Source organism: Coregonus clupeaformis, unplaced genomic scaffold (assembly GCF_020615455.1).
Source record: "Coregonus clupeaformis isolate EN_2021a unplaced genomic scaffold, ASM2061545v1 scaf0303, whole genome shotgun sequence".
Taxonomy (NCBI): Eukaryota; Metazoa; Chordata; class Actinopteri; order Salmoniformes; family Salmonidae; genus Coregonus; species Coregonus clupeaformis.
In genome coordinates, this window is record NW_025533758.1 from 354,330 (window position 1) to 377,410 (window position 23,081).

General features: G+C 43.3%; 2 protein-coding genes and 1 pseudogene across 2 annotated transcripts; all 3 read right to left on the reverse strand.

The window, feature by feature from the left end:
• Positions 1–4,013: 4,013 nt before the first annotated feature.
• Positions 4,014–8,978, reverse strand: amt (aminomethyltransferase). Its single transcript, XM_041856046.2, has 9 exons — positions 8,725–8,978; positions 7,310–7,477; positions 7,138–7,218; positions 6,917–7,048; positions 6,716–6,794; positions 6,306–6,451; positions 5,945–6,125; positions 5,683–5,838; positions 4,014–5,425 (listed from the first exon to the last, which is right to left on the reverse strand). Exons 1-9 carry the CDS (start codon positions 8,848–8,850, stop codon positions 5,247–5,249), a joined length of 1,248 nt encoding a protein of 415 aa, XP_041711980.1. The 5' UTR covers positions 8,851–8,978; the 3' UTR covers positions 4,014–5,246.
• Positions 8,979–11,729: 2,751 nt separating this feature from the next.
• hyal3 (hyaluronidase 3) lies at positions 11,730–18,878 on the reverse strand. The gene is made up of 4 exons (XM_041856047.1): positions 18,793–18,878; positions 13,106–14,077; positions 12,671–12,760; positions 11,730–12,513 (listed from the first exon to the last, which is right to left on the reverse strand). Exons 2-4 carry the CDS (start codon positions 14,045–14,047, stop codon positions 12,220–12,222), a joined length of 1,326 nt encoding a protein of 441 aa, XP_041711981.1. The 5' UTR covers positions 14,048–14,077; positions 18,793–18,878; the 3' UTR covers positions 11,730–12,219.
• Positions 14,919–15,848, reverse strand: LOC121546452 (annotated as a pseudogene).
• Positions 18,879–23,081: the final 4,203 nt, after the last annotated feature.

Here is a 23,081-nt window from a genome sequence, read left to right on the forward strand (position 1 = left end):
TTTTCACAATTCCACCATCTTCTCCTGGGGCGGCAGGTAGTTTAGTGGTTAAGAGCGTTGTGCCAGTAACCGAAAGGTCGCTGATTCTAATCCCCGAGCCGACTAGGTGAAAAATCTGTCGATGTGCCCTTGAGCAAGGCACTTAACCCTAATTGCTCCTGTAAGTCGCCCTGGATAAGAGCGTCTGCTAAATGATTAAAATGTAAGTGGTAACTGCTTTCAGACCCGGCAGGCGCCACCTCTTATTAGATATATTAGGCGAAGCTGGGTGTTGTAGTCATATGATGATTCTCAATCGAGTGCCCAAAGTATGAATTGTCTTCGACTAATCTACAGTACCCACAAATCAATTGTATTTGTCACATGCGCAAAATACAACGTTCACGTGAAATGCTTATTTATGAGCCTGTGGGGATTTATTATTCTCATAAATGGATGGGATGACTAACTTAGAAAGAATGCATTAATGATTAAAGCATAAAAGGTTTATACTGTACTGATATGAATTGTTTCACATAACAGGCTGTGATTCATGTGAGGAACGTTAGGGGCTAGAATGAGATAAAACTTGTATTTCTTATAGATAAGACTTGTATTTCTCAAAGATACGAACACTGCTTCTTTGTGATCTGTGAACCGTCCAAGGACATGGGTACTGCAAAAAGTGCTGACTCTACAGGTTGTTATGATAAAAACTTATGCCTGGTAACAGGGATGCGCCAAGGGGCTGGGACCAGCCGGTGCGCCAACGGATAGGTTGGGCAAGTCTAAACCACGCCCAACCTCTACCCTGATAGGCCCAGCAGAGAACGGGAACTAAAAACTGTCAGAGTATTTGAAGAAGAACCTGTAACAATGGATTAGTTCTCTGAGTGCCCTGCGTGGTATTTCAGTGGACCCGTATATACGAACCTTCATACATATCATACATACATTTTGCATATAATAAATTTAGCTTGGATTGAAGATCTCTTGATTCTTATTCCAATACCAGATTTGAATTACGCAATTTCTAACAAGCCCTTTTCCAACGATGCAGAGTTAAAAATTAAGAAAACTTTTATTTTTATTTTTCACATGCTTCGTAAACAACAGGTGTAAACTAACAGGGAAATGCTTACTTACGGATCCTTTTCCAACAATGCAGAGTTCAAGATAAAGATACAAAGATAAAATAGAAATAGTGACACAAGGAATAAATACACAGTGAATAACGAATAACATGGTAATATATAGGGAGTACCATACCAAGTCGATTTGCAGGGGTATGAGGTAATTGAGCTAGCTATGTATATATTGGCAACAAGATAGATAATAGACTGAGCTGTAGCAGCTGCGCATGTGGTGAGTGTGAAAGTGTGAGTGTGGTGTCAGTATGCATGTGTGTGCATGTTATGTGTGTGTTGGGGTGTCAGTGTAAGTACTGTGGGTAGAGTCAGTGCAAGAGAGTTAGTTTAGAAAAGGGTCAATGCAAGTAGTCCGGGTAGCCATTTGATTAGCTATTTAGCAGTCTTGTTTAGCAGTCTTATGGCTTGGTGGTAGAAGCTGTTCAGGGTCCTGTTGGTTCCAGGCTTGGTGCACTGGTACTGCGTGCCCTGCGGTAGCGGAGAGAACAGTCTATGGCTTGGGTGGCTGGAGTCTTTGATCATTTTTTTTGGCCTTTCTCTGACACCGCCAGGTATGGCAGGGAGCTGGGCCACAGTGATATACTGGGTCGTGCACACCACCCTCTGTAGCTCCTTGCGGTCAGTTGCCTTGCTGTTGCCGTACCAAGCGGTGATGCAGCAAGTGAAGATGCTCATAATGGTGCAGCTGTGGAATGTTTTGGGGATCTGAGGGCCCATGCCAAATGCCTGAAGGTGTTGAGGGTCAGTGTGGCAGATGTGTTGTTACCTACCCTCACCACGTGGGGGGCGGCCCATCAGAAAGTCCAGGACCTAGTTGCAGAGGGAGGTGTTCAGTCCCATGTCCGGAGCTTGGTGATGAGCTTGGATTGACTATGGTGTTGAACGCTGAGCTGTAGTCAATAAACAGCATTCTCACATAGGTATTCCTCTTGTCCAGGTTGGAGAGAGCAGTGTGGAGTGCAATAGAGATTGCGTCATTTGTGGATCTGTTGGGCCGCCATGGGAATTGGAGTGGGTCCAGGGTGTCTGAGATGATGGTGTTGATGTGTGCCATGACCAGCCTTTCAAACATTTCATGGTTACAGATGTGAGTGCTACGGGACGATAGTCATTTAGGCAGGTTACCTTTGAGTTCTTAGAAACAGGCCAATGGTGGTCTGCTTGAAACATGTTGGGATTACAGACTGGGACAAGGAGATGTTGAAAATGAAGACACTTGCCAGCTGCTCTGCGCATGCTCTGAGAACACGCTCTGATATTTGTCTGGCCCAGCAGCCTTGCAAGTGTTAACCTGTTTAAAATTTTACTCATATTGGCCACGGAGAGCGAGATCACACAGTCATCCGGGACAGCATGGGCTCTCATGCCTGGTTCAGTGTTGTTTGCCTTGAAGCGAGAATAGAAGGCATTCAGCTCATCTGAGAGGTCTGCGTCATTGGGCAACTCACGGCTGAGTTTCCCTTTGTAATCCGTAATAGACTGCAAATCCTGCCACATTCGACAAGAGTCTGAGCCGGTGAGGTAGGATTCTATCTTAGTCCTATATTGACCTTTTCCATGTTTGATGGCTTGTCGGAGGTCGTAACAGACTTTGTCCGTGTCTCGTTCCTTGAAAGCGGTAGCTCTAGCCTTTAGCCCAGCGCTCATATTGCCTGTAATCCATAGATTTTGGTTAACGTATGTACGGTCACTGTGGGGACAACATCGTCGATGCACTAATTAATGAAGCCCGTGACTGATGTGGTAAACTCCTCAATGTTATCAGATGAATCGGATGAATTCCAGTCTGTGCTAGCGAAGCAATCTTGTAACTTAGCATCCGCTTTGTCGGACCACTTCTGTACTGAGCACGTCACTGGTACTTCCTGTTAAGAGTTTTTGATTGTAAACAGGAAGCAGGAGGATGGAGTCATGGTCTGATTTGCCGAAGGGAGGGCAAGGGAGGACCTTGTATGCATTTCTGTGGGTAGACGTGTTGGTAAAAGTGGGGTAAAACACATTTTAGTCTCCCAGCGTTAAAGTCTCTGTCCACTAGAAACGCTGCATCTGGGTGAGCGTTTTCTTGTTTGTTTATGGCCCTGTACAGCTCGTTGAGTGCTTGCTTAGTGCCATTCTCGTTTGTGGTGGGATGTAGACAGCAGTGATGATTACAGATAAACTCTCTTGGTAGATAAAAAGGTCTGCAATTTAACATGAGGTATTCTAGTTCAGGTGAGCAAAAGCTTGAGACTTCCTTCACACTTGAAGCGCAGAGTCTGCTGTCCGGTTGCGACGAAGCATGGAAAAACCCTCCAGTTTTATGTCCATATCGCCCATCCACCAAGTTACTAAAAAGCATAGAATATTACAGCTTTTCACGTGCCATCTTGTTCTCAAGTAACTGGACATTTGCCAATAAAACGGAGAGGAGTGCCGGACAATTTTCTCTGCATCTGTCTAACAAGGACTCCAGCCCTCCTCCCGCATCTTCGCTTGCAGCGCTTGGGTAGCCCGAACAATGGAGTAGGGTCCGGTGTAAACAAGGGAACAGCTTAATCGTATTAGAAGTAGGAGCCGAAATCGAGGATGAAGTCGAGGTTAGTAGCTGTGATTAGTAGTTCAAAAGTATTTGGCTGTCATAGGTGATAATGGTGTGAGCTTTCTGTACCAAAAAAGTAAGGATAAACACTAATAAAGTCACAAAATAGTAAAGTCGGGTTGGAGCACGTAAGATGTCGACCATCTCCATTGGCACCATCTTAACTGGTATGTTTGGAGTTGTGGGGAGGAATGGGAATAACAATGATAGCAGTTTTAAAGTAGCAATAATTATGCTTCTAATGATTTTAGATATCCAATTAATTGTCCACACAGTACACAAATAAGATACATGATAAAATAACCAAATAATGGGAAAATCGTGTTTAATAATTTGCAAACAACAAAATCTTGAATGTTAGAAAGACAACACACAGGGCATTAATCAATTTCAATTGATTCATGCATTAATCAGCAGTAAATACAGTAGTCCATACATTTTGGCAATTGTCAAACAACATTAGTGACAGATGTTTAACTTAGATGTAGTGGAGTCATGTGACTTCCAAATTGCAATGACAATTCTCCAAAGTGAGGGCTTTCCACAACAATGAGAAAGGTATAATATATTTGAATTACACTGAGTTCTAATATTTAATTATATGTGAATTACAACCTATATTACAAGGAAAATATGAGGGTATTAAATACAAACTACATCATTACCTAGCTATACAAATTAAGGAATTCACATGAACAAACGTGAATATCAAAAACATTGAGACAATATTTCAATACTAGAGGGGAGATGCAAGACCATGAACCCCTCTAAGATACTTTACAGTAGTTACATTTCTAGTTTCTCAAGCTTTCTTGTAAGCAAGGTATTGCATTTTGGCCACACATTACTGCATTTATTGTTCAGTTTTAGTTTGTTGGGAATGTGACAACTAGGATCGTGGTACAAGCCTAAAGACAAAGTATCACAAAAGCAATTTGGAATCATATGGAGAGTTGTTTGTTCCTGCTGATATATAGTATTAAATTAGCAATTAGTAAACATTAACACATGTCATTGTGCCACTTAGCCTGTAAAATGCAAGTTTAGATTCATACTCATACTATTAGAATGTAAGACAGGAGAAAACATTTTGCTCAGTAGTCCTGTACACATGACTTGCTGCTGTGTCTCTTGGTTTACATAGCATGTGTTGCTGCTTTTGCTGACTGGTCAGTGAGTCAGTGATATCCTTGTCCTTCAAACCATATGGCTCATTCACACAACTCACTGTGGTCTAAAGACCATCAACAAGCTTCAGATAACAGGAGTGAAAAGCCTCATCCTCAAGAGTGTAGCTGTATTTGTGTAGTTAAGTGGAGTTGTGGGTGTAGGCAAGGACACACACTCTCATAACCCATTCTCTATTGCTAAAGAAAGCCTTGCAGTCCTTCAGGTTTGAGTGTCACTGCTCAAGGTAAACACAAGGCGGAAGCATTTGCTCTGATAGACTGATCTCTGGTGGTCAGTAGGAGGCAGTCTGTCTGGTCAGGGTACTGTCCGCAGGCTGATCTCATAAGCCAGGTGTCCATTGAGGGACAGATCTAATGGCCAGAGTAGTAGTTTGTAGGCACGAAGGGCATCTTGGTGACCACTGCCTTCACTGCCTTCTTCCTCACCTCCACCTGAATGGGAGTTCCATTCTTGGCGTACGCCGCATCCACGTAACCCATGGCAACGTTCTGCTTCAGGCAGGGGGAGGGGCAACCACTGGTGACCTCACCTGAAAAAGAAAAAAAAACAGATGAAAAGAAAGTTGAATCTAATCTCAACAGCAATCCACACACAGCTAAATTTAAATGGAACAGTGTCACAGTTGGGCATAAATAACACTACAGTATAGGCCTACTAACAAAGACAAACAATAACAGAAAATCATCAGGTGTGGTATCCTGATCCTAAGTAGGCATAATCAAACTTTTACATATGATTATTCAGATCTTGTATCTTGTAATAGCGAGTAGAGATCCTCTAACTGACCTATGACCTTTCTCTCTGGGCTGAGAATGGGGGTGTGCTGTCTGACAGGGGGTCCCGTGGACACCAGGCCCACACGCTTCCTCGTCGTCTTTGCCTTTATCTGGGGGACAATGATCTCCGCACCGGGGAAATCCTTCGCCTGACGACGACGCTTTCCTGTAAGTCCATCAAACAACCCAATTAACACACACAGAGACACAGACAGACCGACAGACAGAGACACACACACACTATAAGGGAGTGTATAATAATGAGGAGTTACCTATGGTCCACACCAGTGTTGCCTCCACAGGGGTAGTGGTCTCATCGATGTCATTACCATAGAGACAGAGGCCTGCCTCCAGCCTCAGACTGTCTCGCGCCCCCAGTCCGGCCAGCTTGACCTCACTGTTGGCCAACAGGCGCTCCGTCAGGGCCACCACACCAGATTTAGGCACTGAGATCTGAACGGGAGGATGAGGAGGAAATGACTAATACAATTTTGCAACACAAGGAAGGAAACACATTATTTTCTTACAAATGCCAATTGCTTTCAGACAAAGGGTTCTTGAAAGAAATGCACAGAGCACACAAAAACATCCATCTCTACTGAAATACTAAGAAAGAGAGAATGAGAGACACACCTCCACTCCGTCTTCTCCGGTGTAGCCACAGCGGGTCACCCTGCAGCCCTGGATCCCAAACACAGTGGCCAGGGTGCTGGTCATAAAGGTCAACTTGCTGAGGTCATCTGTCAGTCCCGGCTGGAGTACCTTGGCCATGGAGGGACCTGAGGAGGACATGTACAGGGTCATATTCTTTAGTACACATCGTAGCGAAATGATTTGCAACGGCAAACTAAAATATCTTATGGGACAAGTTCAGGTAGTTCCTCCCTGTTTCAGTCCGTTTTCTTCTGTTGGGTACCTAAAGAATACGACCCAGGTCACACACTACTTTAACACAGGGCCATATTCAGGAGGGCACAACATTGTGGAACGACCAGAAATCTATATATATCGAGTAGAACGGACGTTGCCATAAGATAACTTACCTTGAACGGCAATCAAACATTCCTCCAGAAACTCCAGCTCCACATCATGACCAGCAGCTTTGAACTCGGCTAGTCTAGCCTACATTAACACAGAAAGGATCAGAAATAAGAAACAGAAATTACATTTTATTAAAGCATTACAAATCCATCCAAAACTTGGAGTGATGGTTGTCGCAGACAAGATGTTTGTGGACTACTGACCTTCATGTTGGCGGAGTCCTTGTCTGCACAGCCAGCATTGGACACCACGTAGAGGTAGCCTTGGTCTGTCTTGGTGACGATGAGATCATCATTTATTCCTCCCTTGTCATTGGTGAAGAGGGTGAGCGTGCCCTGGAGATAAAAGTGTGAGAAGAGTGTGTCGCTGTGTGGGAGAATTAAGTGTATGTGCTTGTGTGTCTTTCTGCAGGCATTTGTCTCACCTGGTTGTCCTTCAGCTCTGCTATGTCTCCAACGATCATAGACTCTATAAACTTAACTCTGTCTCTTCCGTGGACTTTGCTCTGTTTGAGAAACACAAAATGGATGCTATAGCCAATACAATGAGCACACAATATCTACCCATGCAAATTTGCTAAATGAAATCCCTCTCACCTGTAACATGTGGCTGACGTCGAAGATGGAGCAGTGCTGGCGAGTGTGCATGTGGGAGTGGATGTGGCTGTCTTTGTACTGGACAGGCATGCTCCATCCAGCAAACTCCACCATCTTACCTCCCTGGTCCCGATGGAAGTCAAACAGAGCTGTCTTCCTCATCGAGGCCTGGCTCAGAAAGAAAACACTCTGTCATTATTGTTGTAACATATGCTGCCACACTGCTGTACTGTCATTACTGTAATGTTATCAGTAATGTAAAGTCATAGCCTGGTTGCCAGTCTGTTTCTGCTCTCCTGCCAACTTCTTATGGAATTGTCATGCCAATGATAATGGAGTAGACAAAAGCACAAACAGATCTGGGACCAGGCTAGTAAGGTCATGGAAGTTCATGTAATTCATGTAACTGATTCATACAACTGATTGTCATATCCTTGTAGGTGAGAACACATTACTGTGAAGAGGACAACAGCAGGTCTGACTTGAAAGATTAATATTTTCATCATAACCATGACATAACCATAACAAATGCAGGTCCTATAATAGATAACAGTAATAATGTTGGTGATAAATTAGTCTCTTTCAACAGCCGCAGTGTACAGTATGAGTCTGGTGCGCGATAGTAATAAATGCACCCAGGTTTTTATGCAGACTTCTTCTACTACAACTATTGTCACTTTTGACCTTTAACCCAGCCACTGCATGCTCTTATCAGTGAGCAGTGAGCCATGCACTTTGGGGGCCGATATTGGCCTGCTTACAGGTACAGCATTTTGTGAAACAAGTCCAAAGTAATCTCTCTCTCTGTGTGTAGTCTAAGTTCTATCAACATTTGACAGTAAATCAGAAAGTCTTCAGCAGCCTAAACTATTCAATGAAATCTCACTAGAACTGAGAAGAGAGTATGAACGGGAGATAGTGTTCATGCAATAGACTAGTTCTAGAGATAATGGATCAGAGGCAGGCCTATCTATACCCCTCTGACAGAAGCCACTACCATGCTTTTAATAAAATCATCATCTGCAGCAGCCAGTCAAGTGAAGGGATCTGTGCGGGCTCGGGGGCATTCTGCTGGGACAGATGTCGATTTGATTTGCATGACCAAGTGTGCCACAAATAAGAGGGGAAAAAACATGGAGCAAATGGGCAAGCAAAACATGATGACTGTTCTGTCATATTGCAATAGCTTATGCATCAAAATAAGAACAAAAAAACAAGGTTTGACGACTAAACACATCTAAAACATATATGAAAAAATTAACCAAAATTAGGTTCTGAAGGATCTGAAACACAATGCATATTCAATATTTCCCAGCACTAGGCCAACTGCATGGACAAATCCTTTAGAATTGCTACGTTTTGGGTTGGTTTTAGTGAGCAGCAGAAGTTTGCCCTGGAGGTTGATGGAACAGTACCTCTGAACTTGAAGCATGCCTCTCCTGCCTCCCCGCTATTCCGAGTCCAACTCTCCGCAGACACTCCCTCGGAACTCTGAAACCGAAACCGAACCCGCGGCCACCAGACAGCATCCGAACCAACATCGTATCTTCCTTGCAGACGAGATCCAAAAGCTCACGTAAGATAAACACCTCGCTGTCGTCAACAGTTTGGACTCCGCACTCGGAATTCTGCTTTCTCTGAAAAACAGCGACCCTGGCCAGAGCAATGTATTTCGGGAAATGTAGTTGATTAAATTACACATTCTTCAAACATTTGGAGAAAAACTCACTACACAGGCAGGCCTGTTTGTTGCACATGTTCTGTATCAATACTAAATGTTGCTATCATATGAACAAATAAATATATTCTCAACTACTTGTTTTTACACTTTTTTCTATCTTTCTTTCATTCTTTATTTTTTATTTATTTCTATACATAAATATTATGCATAGCTTACTGCAAGTGTTTATGATTGTAGTAATGATGTAATAACATAGGCAAAATGTTCACACAATTGCTCTGTGACATGTCTTATTGTCATTACCTATATTTGAAAATGTCCATATGCCTACTGTGAGAGTACACTTTCAAAACACAACAATCTCTGTCAGGAGGTTAGGACATTCATGGCACAGATAGTCCACTGAAGTCTCGCTATGTGACAGTCTGACTGAGTGGAAATTCACAACTCTCAGCACCATAACATAATGTCAAGAAGAAATGTCATTACCACTGACCCAGAAAATCCAAGGAATTTCTGGATCTGGGATGACAGTGGCTACATCTCAGGAAACCAGTAGCAGTGTTCTTATTCACTTCACCTACATGATGTATAGCCTGCTGTGTCTAACAATGAATAAATCAACTGTTATCTTTACACTGTTATTAGATCACTTGTTGTATATTAATAACATATTAACACACTAAAAAACAGTATTTTTAAAAAATTTACTCTGGGATCTTCCACTTTGCTCTGGGTCCTGTTGCTTACTGTACCTCCTCTGCCTCTGTTGGATAATTGAATGATCCTGTGGCCCAGTAGCAGCTATTAATACCACCCTCGTCCCAGCTTCTATTTTAGGGTAGGGGCTGTTAGGGTAGGGGCAAGCAGCAGGGAGCAGGGAGCAGGGCAGGGCTCAGGGGCACAGAGACACAGACACAAAACACTGGGTCTGGACTTGCTTCCGTGTGTTAAGGCATTTATTCAACCTGGACTATATTCAGAAGGCTAACTAATACAGTTGTGGATGTATATTTTGTTTGATCCTATGACACTGGATAACCTTTCCATCATTTGTTGTTGACAACACTTATTGAGAACGTATTGACAGCAGCTTTCTTTTCTTGAGGAGACACACACAGAGACATACTGTACGTGAATTCTCCTCAGATACACATACTGTACGTGTATCTTTCTCCTCTGTTTCATGTTAACAGAAGGTAAGAGCAGAGAGAGGGAAGAATTCAATGTGGCTGATTTGGTGAATGGCACTATCTGGACACTTGATAGATTGTGTGGAGAAAACTCATGGATATTGTGTCCCTAAAGTTTTTGGGTGAAGCCCTGAATAGAAAATGAGGTGAATGTGTCTGGTTTGATTATTCATGCGTGTGTTTTTGTGTGTGTGAGAGTAGGACTAAATCATGTCTCCCTTATATCATCGAAATAATAGCGCCTGCCTGTCAATGCCACCATGCCAATATACCAACTTAGTGTGCTTATAGCATTGCTGTACAGTACATTCTTTTTTATATCAACTAAGCTGCATGACTGAAATGGCTTCTCATTTTGGCTAGACTTGTGGAAACATTCCCAGTCAGACAAAGGGCCTAGACAAAGGGCCTGTTCTCAATCACCTCTCCCCTGGTCCTGAGTCCAAATTCCAAGTTTTATTTGGATTATCAGTAATAGGATTTAGAAACCTGGTATCCTCTCTCTCTCTCTTTCCCTCCAGGGATTATGGCGAAACACCCTCCATCCCCTACCACTCCAGTATTTTTTACTCGGATCAGTGATCGGGATCTAACTGAGATCGAGCTACATTCCGTGGAGTCCATCAACGACCTGCACCGCACCCACCCAGAGCACAACCACAAAGGTTCCAGACATTGCCAGGCTGTATTGTGTATAGTGATTGCATCCAAAGCTACCATTGAAATGTGATGCTCATTACTCCCCATTACCTTTAGTCGCTAGAATCTCCACTGTCTCTATGGTCTCTATAGGCAGCAGACGACCTCCCCTTCCTCCTGCTCCCTCCACCAATGGGAACCTCCATCTCAGGGACAGACCGGTTGTCTGTCAGACAGGGCATCCAATGAGAAGCCGATGGCAGAGCGCACTCCGAGACCTGTTGATGCCCGCCTCGTTTCGATACACCATGGGGTGTGCAGTGATAACACTGACGCTGTTGACGCTACTTCTTATCTTCTATTTCTTAGGTAAAGATATTCACTTACTCTTTCTCAATCTTGATCTGAAATCCAACTAGGCCTCAACATTTTGCCCATCCCTTTCTGTGACTGTGTTTCTGCGTTCCCTCTCCAGTGCAGCAGGGTAGCGCTCTCCGGTCCCTGACTGAAGCAGTGAGGGATAGACAGGCTGCGGCCCTAGAGGTCTCCCAGCTCATCCAGGAGCTGCAGGCGCTGCGCCATAACCTCACAGCCATCACGGGAGGATCCTGAGGATCAGATGTCACGGAGAGGAACACCCTTCACCCCTAGACCCTGAAAGCCCCTGGACACTAATGTAACACCAACTGTTAACTATCTGCCCCAACATCTCCACTCAAGTCAAATCCCTGCCCTGCACATTGTATTGGAACTTGGGCCCATCCAGAAACAACCCCTACTGCCATATGTACAACAGAGCCCGGGTGTTGGAACCCACAGAGAATGTTTCCATATACTGTACTGTATATTTATGAGTTGTTTGATTTGCTAAACAAATAGGACAAAGAAAGAGACTCATTCACTAAGATTGCAGGGTACTGAACACTTTATAGCATCTTTAGTGACATCACAGCACAAAGGACCACACTCTTGAACTGACAATTAATGTATTCGAACAACTGCATGAAGACACAGAAATGGTACAGGTTCGAGACGTCCATGTGATCTGCGACTTACACATACTGTACACAAAAGTTACAGCTGTAACTTTTAGAAGTGGTACTCTTTTACATGTATGCATGTGACAGGCAATGTATGATGAAATGTCACACCCATTTTGTTACTGACAAAACACAGTGCAGATTTGGGAAATATCCCGACTTAAACATGTCACAAGTGGAACTGAATTGTATAGAATTAATATGCTGAGAAAGTGCCTTAGCATGGCAACTGCCACTGTTTTCACTTTGATACACTTGGTGGAATTGCAATGATGCTACTGTATGCAACCAAATAAACAAAAGAGGTGATATTATATATTGGTGATAGAGACTATATACTTTCCTGACACTGCTCACCTAAGTGTTAGTGATTGAAGATATCCTTTCCTGACACTCCTCACCCTCCCAGCCCTGATAGCACTGGCACAGGAAGTTAGTGCGGAGGTGGCTGAGGTCATGAGATGGGTCAGGGAGGAAGTTGGAGAAAGGGTCAGAGAGGGGGATCATGTGGTCAGAGTAGGGGTCCCTTCTGGCACAGCGACCGTTGCCATGGCATCGTTCCCCGCTGCAACGCTGCACCCCTCCCTTCAGGGAGCTGATGTACTCCCCCAGTTCAGAATGAATGTAGTCCCTCAGTATCTCACACTGACGCTGCCAAGAGAGGAAGGGAAAGAGATATTCATCTACAAATACGGAACAAAAACAAACAATCTAACAGAAACTGAACCGCATACACACTCAAGGTTGTAGAGGTATGTATATTATAGTGGGTGTAGATGCACAAACTGTGAGGTCTCCAGGATCTGACCTTTGACTTAGTGAACCTCTGCTCCCCCCACAGCACCACTCCTGCCATCCCCAGCGCTGCACTCTCTCCCAGTGTGTGCTCCAGGTCCGTCTGAAAACACACACACACACACACACACACACAAACACACAGGTATCAACCACATACAAATATACATACAACTGAGGTGAGATGATTGAGTCTAATGCAGGGACAGAATATCTTTCCATTGCTTGCTGGCATCTCCTGCCAGGTGTGCTCATATGTCACTGTCAGTATGGCAAGATCAATGGGAGACTAGTTTGATTACTTGTATGCCACAAAGTGATATCAACCCAAAGAATAGTAAATTCTTATAATATTCATAACATAAGTGCATCACTGTTAGTGTATGTTTTGAAGGATAACACAGTCATGGGATGGGAAACATTTTCCAATGTTACTGTTATACTTTACCTTGTTGAGGAAGTGGAGGGTGTGGGCGAATGCCACTCTGGCATAGGGCAGTACAGGAGTGGCATGGGTGTCAGTTGGGTACTGGTTCGCCACCCTAAGGGCCTCCAGGAGCCTATGTCTGACCAGTAGGGTGGCATCAGAGGACCCTGCCAGCTGCTGGGGTAGGTAGATACTAGGGTAGAGGGCAGTGGACTGGCGCCACAGCCAGGCTAGCTGGTCATTCTTCTGCCTGGTCTTGGAGTGGCAGTGGCCCGTGTAGCTTTTCTGCCTCCTGTAGTAGTTGAAGCATTCAGGGAATCTGTAGAAGCCCCAGAGTCCCCTCGGTCGCAGACGCACTCCTAACCGCAGTGTCTCAGACATGAAGGCCCTGGTGCCCCTCTCAAACTCCTTACGGGCCAGGGAGTTCACTTCCTGTTTAGTTAGCGCTGGATGCTCCCGTCTCACTAGTGATTTAGACAGCCGGCGGTACTCCAGCTTAATGCCGAAGTCCCTCACCCACAGGGGGCGCCACTTCTCCCAGTCGATGACGGCCAGGCCGCTGAACCCTGTCCTGAGCAGGGCTGAGATCTGGGTCTGGGCCAGGGCCAGGTGGGCCTCCAGGTCGCCCCTCTGGGGAACACCTCCGTTGATCTGCAGACCCTCCTGGGAGATGTAAGGGTAGAGCCCCAGCTGATTGTAGTAGAATAGGCTCATGTTCTGGCCCTTGACGCTCTGGTGGTGGTTCTCCACAATGTCGAAGGCCCCCAGGTCCAGGTGGATGCCATAGCGTTCCTGGCAGCTCGCTGTGGGCATGTTCCAGACCATGGTGAAGGGCCTGCCCTGGACCACTGGCCCTGCAGCAGCCACAGACCCTCCAGACTCATCACCCACAGCCCCCCACTGGGGAGTGACAGGGATGGTGGAGAGGAGGAGGATGGTGAGAGGGAAGCTGTGTAGCAGCATGGCTGTTCACTGCCTAATGTCTTGTCGTGCCTAAAGAGAACATACAGACAGACAAATATATGTTCAAACTAAACTCATTAGACTGATGTTAATATTTAAAGAGATTGAACGGGATCTTAAGCACTTACAAATTCTTAACATATTGTACAAATTGGAATTCGTAACATAAAGTATATGAATTGCAGCATTTTTTATATTTTTTTGGCAGGATGTAACATATCATACGAAATGGATGACTTCTACACAATTGTGCACAATTTTCAGTGAACCGTTTTGGCTCGCGAGCACTACTTTCAAAACTACTGGCTGAAATTATACAAAACCTCTGTAGCATCCCTTTAAAGACCAGACCATTGGAGATTGTCTACACAGATGCTTTGATGAAAAGGAATTTAAAAATGTGCAATCTTAAATGTTGACCCATAGAAAACACACAACAATACACTTTAATACGCAGTTCTTTATTTCAACACCAAAATGATTGAAACATTAGGCACAAAATATAGCCCCAGTGATAATTATTTAGTTAGATCAGATAAAGTTAAACATTCATTTAATACATTTTCTCTTTTAGGACAAGAAGAAAAAACAACTTTGGCACTTAAGGCACATGAGCACAAACATTTGGTATTCTTTGTTCAAGTGTTATCTCAGTCTACAGCACCGAGTATCTCTGTCAAGTCTCAGGGAGAGCCAGCCAGACCCATAACATATCCTTCCTTCTCAGTCTATCAACCTCTTGTCAAACCCTACAGGCTGTGGTACTAAATAGGCCAAAGGCAGCGTCCTTTTCCCCCATGTCCTGAGCATGTGTGTATGTAAGGCTGAGTGACATGGGTGACATGGTCTGTGGTCAGCCAGGCCCTCAGACTCAGATGTCCTTGTGCATCCAGAAGATAGGAACTCCGTTAGCATCTCTGTAGGGCGTCTCCTCAAGAGTCTGAAACACCAGCCGGGCCGGACACTGAGGAGGAGGAGGCGGAGGAGGAGGAGGAGGAATAAAGGGAGGAGTGGGAAGTGGATGATGAGATAGAGCAGAGGGAGGAAGAGGTGGAGGAGTAGGAAGAGGTGATGGAGGAGGCCCTATAAAGGAAGGAGGGATCTGGGGAGGCGATGGTGGTGGTGGGCCTCCCTGTACCTCACCCTGGGCGTCGTCTGTCCCTGGGAGCTTGGAGAACCTCTCCAGCACCTCCATGGGCATGAAGGAGGACATGACACCAGCATTCTGTACCAGCATGGACAGCACGTAGCCCAGGTGGGCATAGAAGTGCTGCTTGTTGTGCGTGGACAGACAGACTCCGGAACCCTCGGGCCTTAGCGTAGCGCTCCGTCTCCTGCATTAGTGTACGACCGTAGCCCTTCCCCATCTGGGCCTTTGACACCACCACCGACTCCACAAAGAGGCTCCCGGGGTGGGACACCACGTGCCCCAGGAGTGTCTCCCCGTCCCCACCGTCCCCGTTCCCAAAGTCCTGCAGCAGCACCAGGGCCACGGGGAACTCCTGGCAGGACTTCTGGAGGGTGTGGACCCGGGCACAGCGGCTCCGCTGCCACTCGCTGTTCACCAAGTCGGCGCAGGGCTCCAGCAGGTCCGGGCGTTGGTGCAGGGGGATTGCCCGCACCCCCCCACCGTCAAATCTGTGACCCCTCCAGACAACACGGGACAGCCAGGGTCAGAACACAAAGAGGGAGGGGATTCCATCTTCATGCACATGCCCCTGGTCACATCATCAGACAACTGCACTGGGAACTACTAAATACCCCAGTGTGTTACAAAGTATAGTTACCTATGACACAGCATTTATTTGATAGGCACCAAATCTGACAACATACACTAGATAGACATCATAGACATAGATTATAGACGCAACCTCAGCATAATTCAGGCAGTCTTGCAATGATCTTGGTCTGACAATCCATGGGCTCATCGGTGGGTGAAATAAGACCCACACCAGCCAGGATAACAGTACAGACTTTTAATCTCGCTCTCTTCCTCCCCCGTGACCTTCTCTGCTGGCCCCTTGTCTGTGACACCGAGGGTAAAATGATACCTTGTTTCACTGCACCTACTGTACAGCTAAAGCTGGGATGCGTTCCCAAGTATATTGATGAGACCCAGTTAACATGCAGCCTCTGGACAAGAGAGAAGCTGTAAACATTTCAACAGTACGTTTGTCAAAAGGTATTACATCAAACATCATCATCTCCATTTCTCAGATGCTTTAAAAAGCAAGTTTAGTACAGTGTTTCAGATTGGCCTTCTCTGTGTCAGGAAGTGTGGCCAGAGCCGACAGGCTTAAGATGATCAACAATTGTGCCGAGCCTCACACCACACACAAGCCTGAGTGTCTATAACACCAGTATACACACCATCTCCCTCAGACATAAATAGGGAAGTTACTGCTCCACAGTGTTTCTTTATAATATCAGCTTCAAGGAAAAACACACCCAACCCACTCATTATTGCGATACATGTAATGTACACAATGTTCTCCACAGAAAATGTACCGTAAAAAAAAAAGTGTTGCATCATTACTATTCTTATTTACTTTTGACAAAAAACATTAACTGTGTCATGTTGTATGGCCAAAACCAATGCAGATAAACAAATAAAAGTGTGAAATATTGGTTTCATGGTTATACACTACCAGTCAAAAGTTTGGACACACCTACTCATTCAAGGGTTTTTCTTAATTGTTACTATTTTTTACATTGTAGAATAATAGTAAAGACATCAAAACTATGAAATAACACATATGGAATCATGTAGTAACCAAAAACGTGTTCAACAAATCAAAATATATTTTATATTTGAGATTCTTCAAATAGCCACCCTTTGCCTTGATGCCAGCTTTGCACACTCTTGGCATTCTCTCAACCAGCTTCACCTGGAATGCTTTTCCAACAGTCTTGGTAGTTCCAAACTTCTTCCATTTAAGAATGATGGAGGCCACTGTGTTCTTGGGGACCTTCAATGCTGCAGAAATTTGTTGGTACCCTTCCCCATATCTGTGCCTCGACACAATCCTGTCTCGGAGCTCTATGGACAATTCCTTCGACCTAATAGCTTGGTTTTTGCTCTGACATGTACTGTCAACTGTGGGACCTTATATAGACAGGTGTGTGCCTTTCCAAATCATGTCCAATCAATTGAATTTACCACAGGTGGACTCCAATCAAGTTGTAGAAACAACTCAAGGATGATCAATGAAAACAGGATGCACCTGAGCTCAATTTCGAGTCTCATAGCAAAGGGTCTGAATACTTATGTAAATAAGGTATTTCTGTTTTTATTTGTAATACATTTGCAAAAATGTCAAAAAATGTGTTTTCGCTTTGTCATTATGGAGTATTGTGTGTAGATTGCTGAGGATAAAAAAAATTAAATAAGGCTGTAACATAACAAAATGTGGAAAAAGTCAAGGGGTCTGAATACTTCCCAAAGACACTGTATGTTGCAGAACAGTGATTAAAATATTTTTTCTAAATATTGACAAAATAATCGATCTTAAGGGGGTTAGCCATCTGTGAAGGAGGTGACAAGCCACTGAGTTGAAAACATAACCAATCTATCAGATCTTGATGTTGACGTTAGACGAAAATCTGACAGAGTTGATATTTTACAAGTTGACAAATATTGAATTTTTCTTCTTCATTCAAGTGGTACAAAGTTTTTTTTATTTATTCTGTTGCTTTATGACTCTAAAACCTATTTAAAAGAAACATATTTGAACCTAAATTAATATCCTATCTTAATCTATCAGGGAGTTGACAGTTTATGGTTGTGACCATTGTGATTTCAATATTGTTTAATTATTTTAAAAGTAGAGACCTTTACAGACCATGGTGGTCTTGTTCCACTGCATGTAATGAAGACATGAAGAAGGGGTCCATATGGAGTAGTTGACCCTGCTCATTCCTGATTCATTTAGGATTTCAGACAAATTTGATGGAGTTGACCAAATCTCCAGACAATTTTTGGGGGAATTACAGTTTTGAGAGAAATATTCAAAGAGGGCTATTGCAAGACTGCATGAGATCATTTTTCAGTTAATATGAATCATTGCCTGTTTTTGTAAGATTTTCAACCTTTTTTGGAGAGCTTGAAATTGGGATCCTTTGCTCCAGACAAGGGCATTTCCAAGCATAGAGCATGGAAAAGAATAATATAGAAATGTCTTAGAAAATTCCAAAAGCTATTCTTTCCACTTACAAAATTCCCCTAAATGTAATTTCTTAAGCTAAATTAATGCAACAAAATAATTTTTTTCAACTATAAAAATAAAATGTCCCTGCCGGACAACGATTGTCCCGACTTTCAAGAATCCCTGATCTACATCTTAATATCATTGTCAGAATTTTCTACAAGAGTTTTATCATTTATGAGAGCAGCATCCTTTACAACTTTGCAAATGACTCTCAGACAAACTCATGAATTGACGTAAGTCTATGATCTGGTATGTTATCAAAATCTGTGGCTCCTCGCACAACACTGGGTAGCAGTGAACAACAGCCACCATTCCTTAAATGCAGAAAATATTTGCTGAGCATTATTTTGTATAATAAAGACAACACAGGCAAAGAGAAAACTCATGCTGTTGCACTGTAAAATGTTATATTCGCTTCCACATAGAAAAGCCTCCTAAAACCAGTAGAGAAACACATATGATATGTGTGCTATGCTAGGCCTATACCAACCAAAATACCAAAGAAACAACATGCCCTAGCAATTGCAGGCATCTTACCTAGTTCTGCTGCAGAGTGGACTAGTGACTGGCAGGCAGAGAGGAGAGAGTATGCCAATAGCCTAATGACATGACACTGAACATGCTACTAGACGTCAAAAACCAGTAAATAGCCTACATGACAGTTGTAACAGCAGCTCAACCACAAACTCATTATCTCATTTAGTGTTAAATAACACACTTCCGATGTGACAAACACGGCAAGGGCTGTTTCTTCCAGTAAATTAAATTGTAAGTGTGTTAATGTCAGCTGATACACACATAATATAGTTATAAATTAGATGTACTGTATAAGCAAGCAGTGGTCGTAGGCCTATAATTTTCCAAATAACATGTGGAATTTAGTGGGCATTCGGAAGGTATTCAGACCCCTTGACTTTTTCCCCATTTTGTTACGTAACAGCCTTATTCTATAATTGATTAAATAGTTTTTCCCCTCATCAATCTACACACAATACATCATAATGACAAAGGTAAAACAGGTTTTAATAAATAAATAAAAAATGCAAATATCACATTTATTTAAGTATTCAGACCCTTTACTCAGTACTTTGTTGAAGCACCTTTGGCAGCGATTAAAGCCTTGAGTCTTCTTAGGTATGATGCTACAAGCTTGGCACACCTGTATTTGGGGAGTTTCTCCCATTCTTCTCTGCAGATCCACTCAAGCATTGTCAGGTTGGATGGGGAGTGTCACTGCACAGCTATTTTCAGGTCTCTCCAGAGATGTTCGATCGGGTTCAAGTCCGGGCTCTGGCTGGGCCACTCAAGGACATTCAGAGACTTGTCCCGAAGCCACTCCTGCGTTGTCTTGGCTGTGTGCTTAGGGTCGTTGTCCTGTTGGAAGGTGAACCTTTTCCCCAGTCTGAGGTCCTGAGCGCTCTGGAGCAGGTTTTCATCAAGGATCTCGCTGTACTTTGCTCCGTTCATCTTTCCCTCGATCCTGACTAGTCTCCCAGTCCCTGCCACTGAAAGACATCCCCACAGCATGATGCTGCCACCACCATGCTTCACTGTAGGGATGGTGCCAGGTTTCCTCCAGATGTGACGTTTGGCATTCAGGCCAAAGAGTTCAATCTTGGTTTCATCAGACCAGAGAATCTTGTTTCTCATGGTCTGAGAGTCCTTTGGGGGCCTTTTGGTCAACTCCAAGCAGGCTGTCATGTGCCTTTTACTGAGGAGTGGCTTCCGTATGGTCACTCTACCATTAAGGCCTGATTGGTGGATTGCTGCAGAGAGGGTTGCCCTTCTGGCAGGTTCTCCCATTTCCACAGAGGAACTCTGGAGCTCTGTCAGAGTGACAATCGGGTTCTTGGTCACCTCCCTGACCAAGGCCCTTTTCCCCTGATTGCTCAGTTTGGCCAGGTGGCCAGCTCGAGGAAGAGTCTGGGTGGTTCCAAACTTCTTCCATTTAAGAATGATGGAAGCCACCGTGTCCTTGGGGACCTTCAATGCTGCAGAAATTTGTTGGTACCCTTCCCCATATCTGTGCCTCAACACAATCCTGTCTCGGAGCTCTATGGACAATTCCTTCGACCTAATAGCTTGGTTTTTGCTCTGACATGTACTGTCAACTGTGGGACCTTATTTAGACAGGTGTGTGCCTTTCCAAATCATGTCCAATCAATTGAATTTAACACAGGTGGATTCCAATCAAGTTGTAGAAACAACTCAAGGATGATCAATGGAAACAGGATGCACCTGAGCTCAATTTCGAGTCTCATAGCAAAGGGTCTGAATATTTATGTAAATAAGGTATTTCTGTTTTTGTTTTTTTATAAATTAGCAAAAATGTCTAAAAACCTGTTTTCGCTTTGTCATTATGGGGTATTGTGTGTAGATTGACGAGGGAAAAAAATTATTTGATAAATGTTAGAATAAGGCTGTAATGTAACAAAATGTGTAAAAAGTCAAGGGGTCTGAATATGTTCCGAAGGCATTGTATGTTGCTGAACAGTGATTAAAATATTTGTTTCTAAATATTGACAGATAAATCGATCTTAAGGGGGTTAGCCATCTGTGACGGAGTTGACAAGCCACTGAGTTGAAGACATTTGAAAATCCCCAATAAAAACATAACCAATCTATCAAATCTTGACATTGACGTTAGACAAAAAATCTGACAGAGTTGATGTTTTACAAGTTGACAAATATTGAATTTTTCTTCTTCATTCAAGTGGTACAAAGTATTTTAATTATGATTTGTACACTATATGGTACTTTACAATACAGCCACTGCTGCAGCTATCTAAAATGTACATTATGTGGATACAAGTTGATTAAGTATAGGGCCCCTAGATTACTGAATAACAGCATTATTAAGCGGTGCTTGTCTTTGATCTGCTGTATGACACAAAAGTCGTAAAATAGTATTTTATTAGGAACACTGTTCTGATCTCAAGATATCACTCACTGGTTTCTCTTATGTTAAGGATTTCACCACCACCAGAGCCTTATAACCACCAGGTCAAGTCATTTTAAAGCCAATCTTTCTCAATTGGTTTAAGTATTTTGTGTTTTTTAAAGGGGCAATCTGCTATTGCTACATCAATTTTTGGACTTTAAATTAATGATATAAACCAATTGATTCCTGAAGAATATAAGCAATGAATGCCTCATGAGCTTAGTTTAACTTTCAAACCCCAAATATAAGCTTGTTTTTCTCCATTGTTTGTAAACAATGTATTTGTAAACAAACACTGTATAGCCTCAAAACATGGTTAAAACTATAATTGTGATATCATGGATGGTCAGTCCTTGCATCCATAGCTCTGTCTGTGAATTTGAAAGTGTTTACATTCCTCCACCCCCATCCTTTTACCAAAACAATGTTTGAACTTCAAATTGACCCTTTAAGCTGCAGGTATGGAATTATTGTCTTTAAAACTGGGTGTTGGGAAAATAAAAATACAACTTAAAACGGAGTGAAATAATGAGAAACATGGTCAAACATCTCAGTTAACTGAAAAATGACAAGAGGCCAGGCTTTTCACTTCCACTACCAAATAAGGGCAGGCCCAAAAATGAGTGACAGCACATCAGAATGCGCCCTAACACAATGTAACCGGTTTGTCCTAACTGCAGAGTTTACAGTACAGAATGCAACGAATAATTATGTGCTGTCATCTCTGTGAACGACATCATAGGCAACATAAATCGTGCTGGCTCGGAAAGTGCACTGACTAGTCAAAATGACGCCTCGACCTCGAGCACTCTTCCAGAATCCATTCTTTAAACATCATATTCCAAATATCCAATACATAACAGCCTAAGTTTGTATTTGGTTAAAGTGGAAAGCAATTGTGACAAATGTATGCTGCTAAAGCCTAATACCACAGCTAATACCTAAATTTTTAGGGTTTCACGCTTCTTCGACCGAAAGTTGGCTCGAAACGGACAGACGCGCTGTTCCTGAATCGGTTTTGGTTTCTTTAATCAAACTGATCAGGCTAATGGTTCAGTAGCTTTCACTGGTCTGCGATCAGGATTTAGCGCACTCGGTCAGGAAATATGCTAGGCGTGGCTGTGATCACTGGTTCCATGTGAAGCGTCATGCGTCCACCCAGCGTATGGGAGGTATCATAGCATCTTTTACAAAACGAGGGGGGATAGACCCATGTTTAACTCAATGGATATGTCAAAGGTATTGAAGTCCAACTCGATTCATTTTCTCCTTATTTAACACCTGATTTACTTAACAAAAGGCACATCTCAATAGGTGGTCCAGGTATGTCATGAGTCCCAAGTCGGGGGGTGCAGGGCATAGCTGAAAAATCGGAATAAAACAAATATATTTTCTCCGGAGAATATTTATTTTTCTGTATTCTGTAGCGCGGGCTACAGAAGGATAATTTTTTTTTTTTAAACACAGCACCCCCCCACACATATTCTGAAAGCTATGGGGGGACGGGGTTGTTCTCTATTGTTCCTCAAGCAACGGGGGAGACTGATGACATACTGTATCAGATCAACTCCTTGAATTGTAAAAAATAAAAACTATTTTTTTTAAACTATTTTGCTCCAAACATTTTTTAACCCTTTAGTGTGTGTACTCATACTTGGGATATCGCTTTTCAAAAGGAAACGTGCAGAAATCATTGGAGGACGTATTTAATGGATATGCCTTTCATGTATTCAGGTATTAAATGTGGGTTGATGCCCCCCCCCCCAATATCAAACAATAGCTCTTCCATAATCAGGAAACCATAACATTAATTAAATGTTTATTTTCACCCCATCTTTAGTCAGGGATAGAGACCGAGAAGAACTTGAAAGCCAGTGAGGAAACA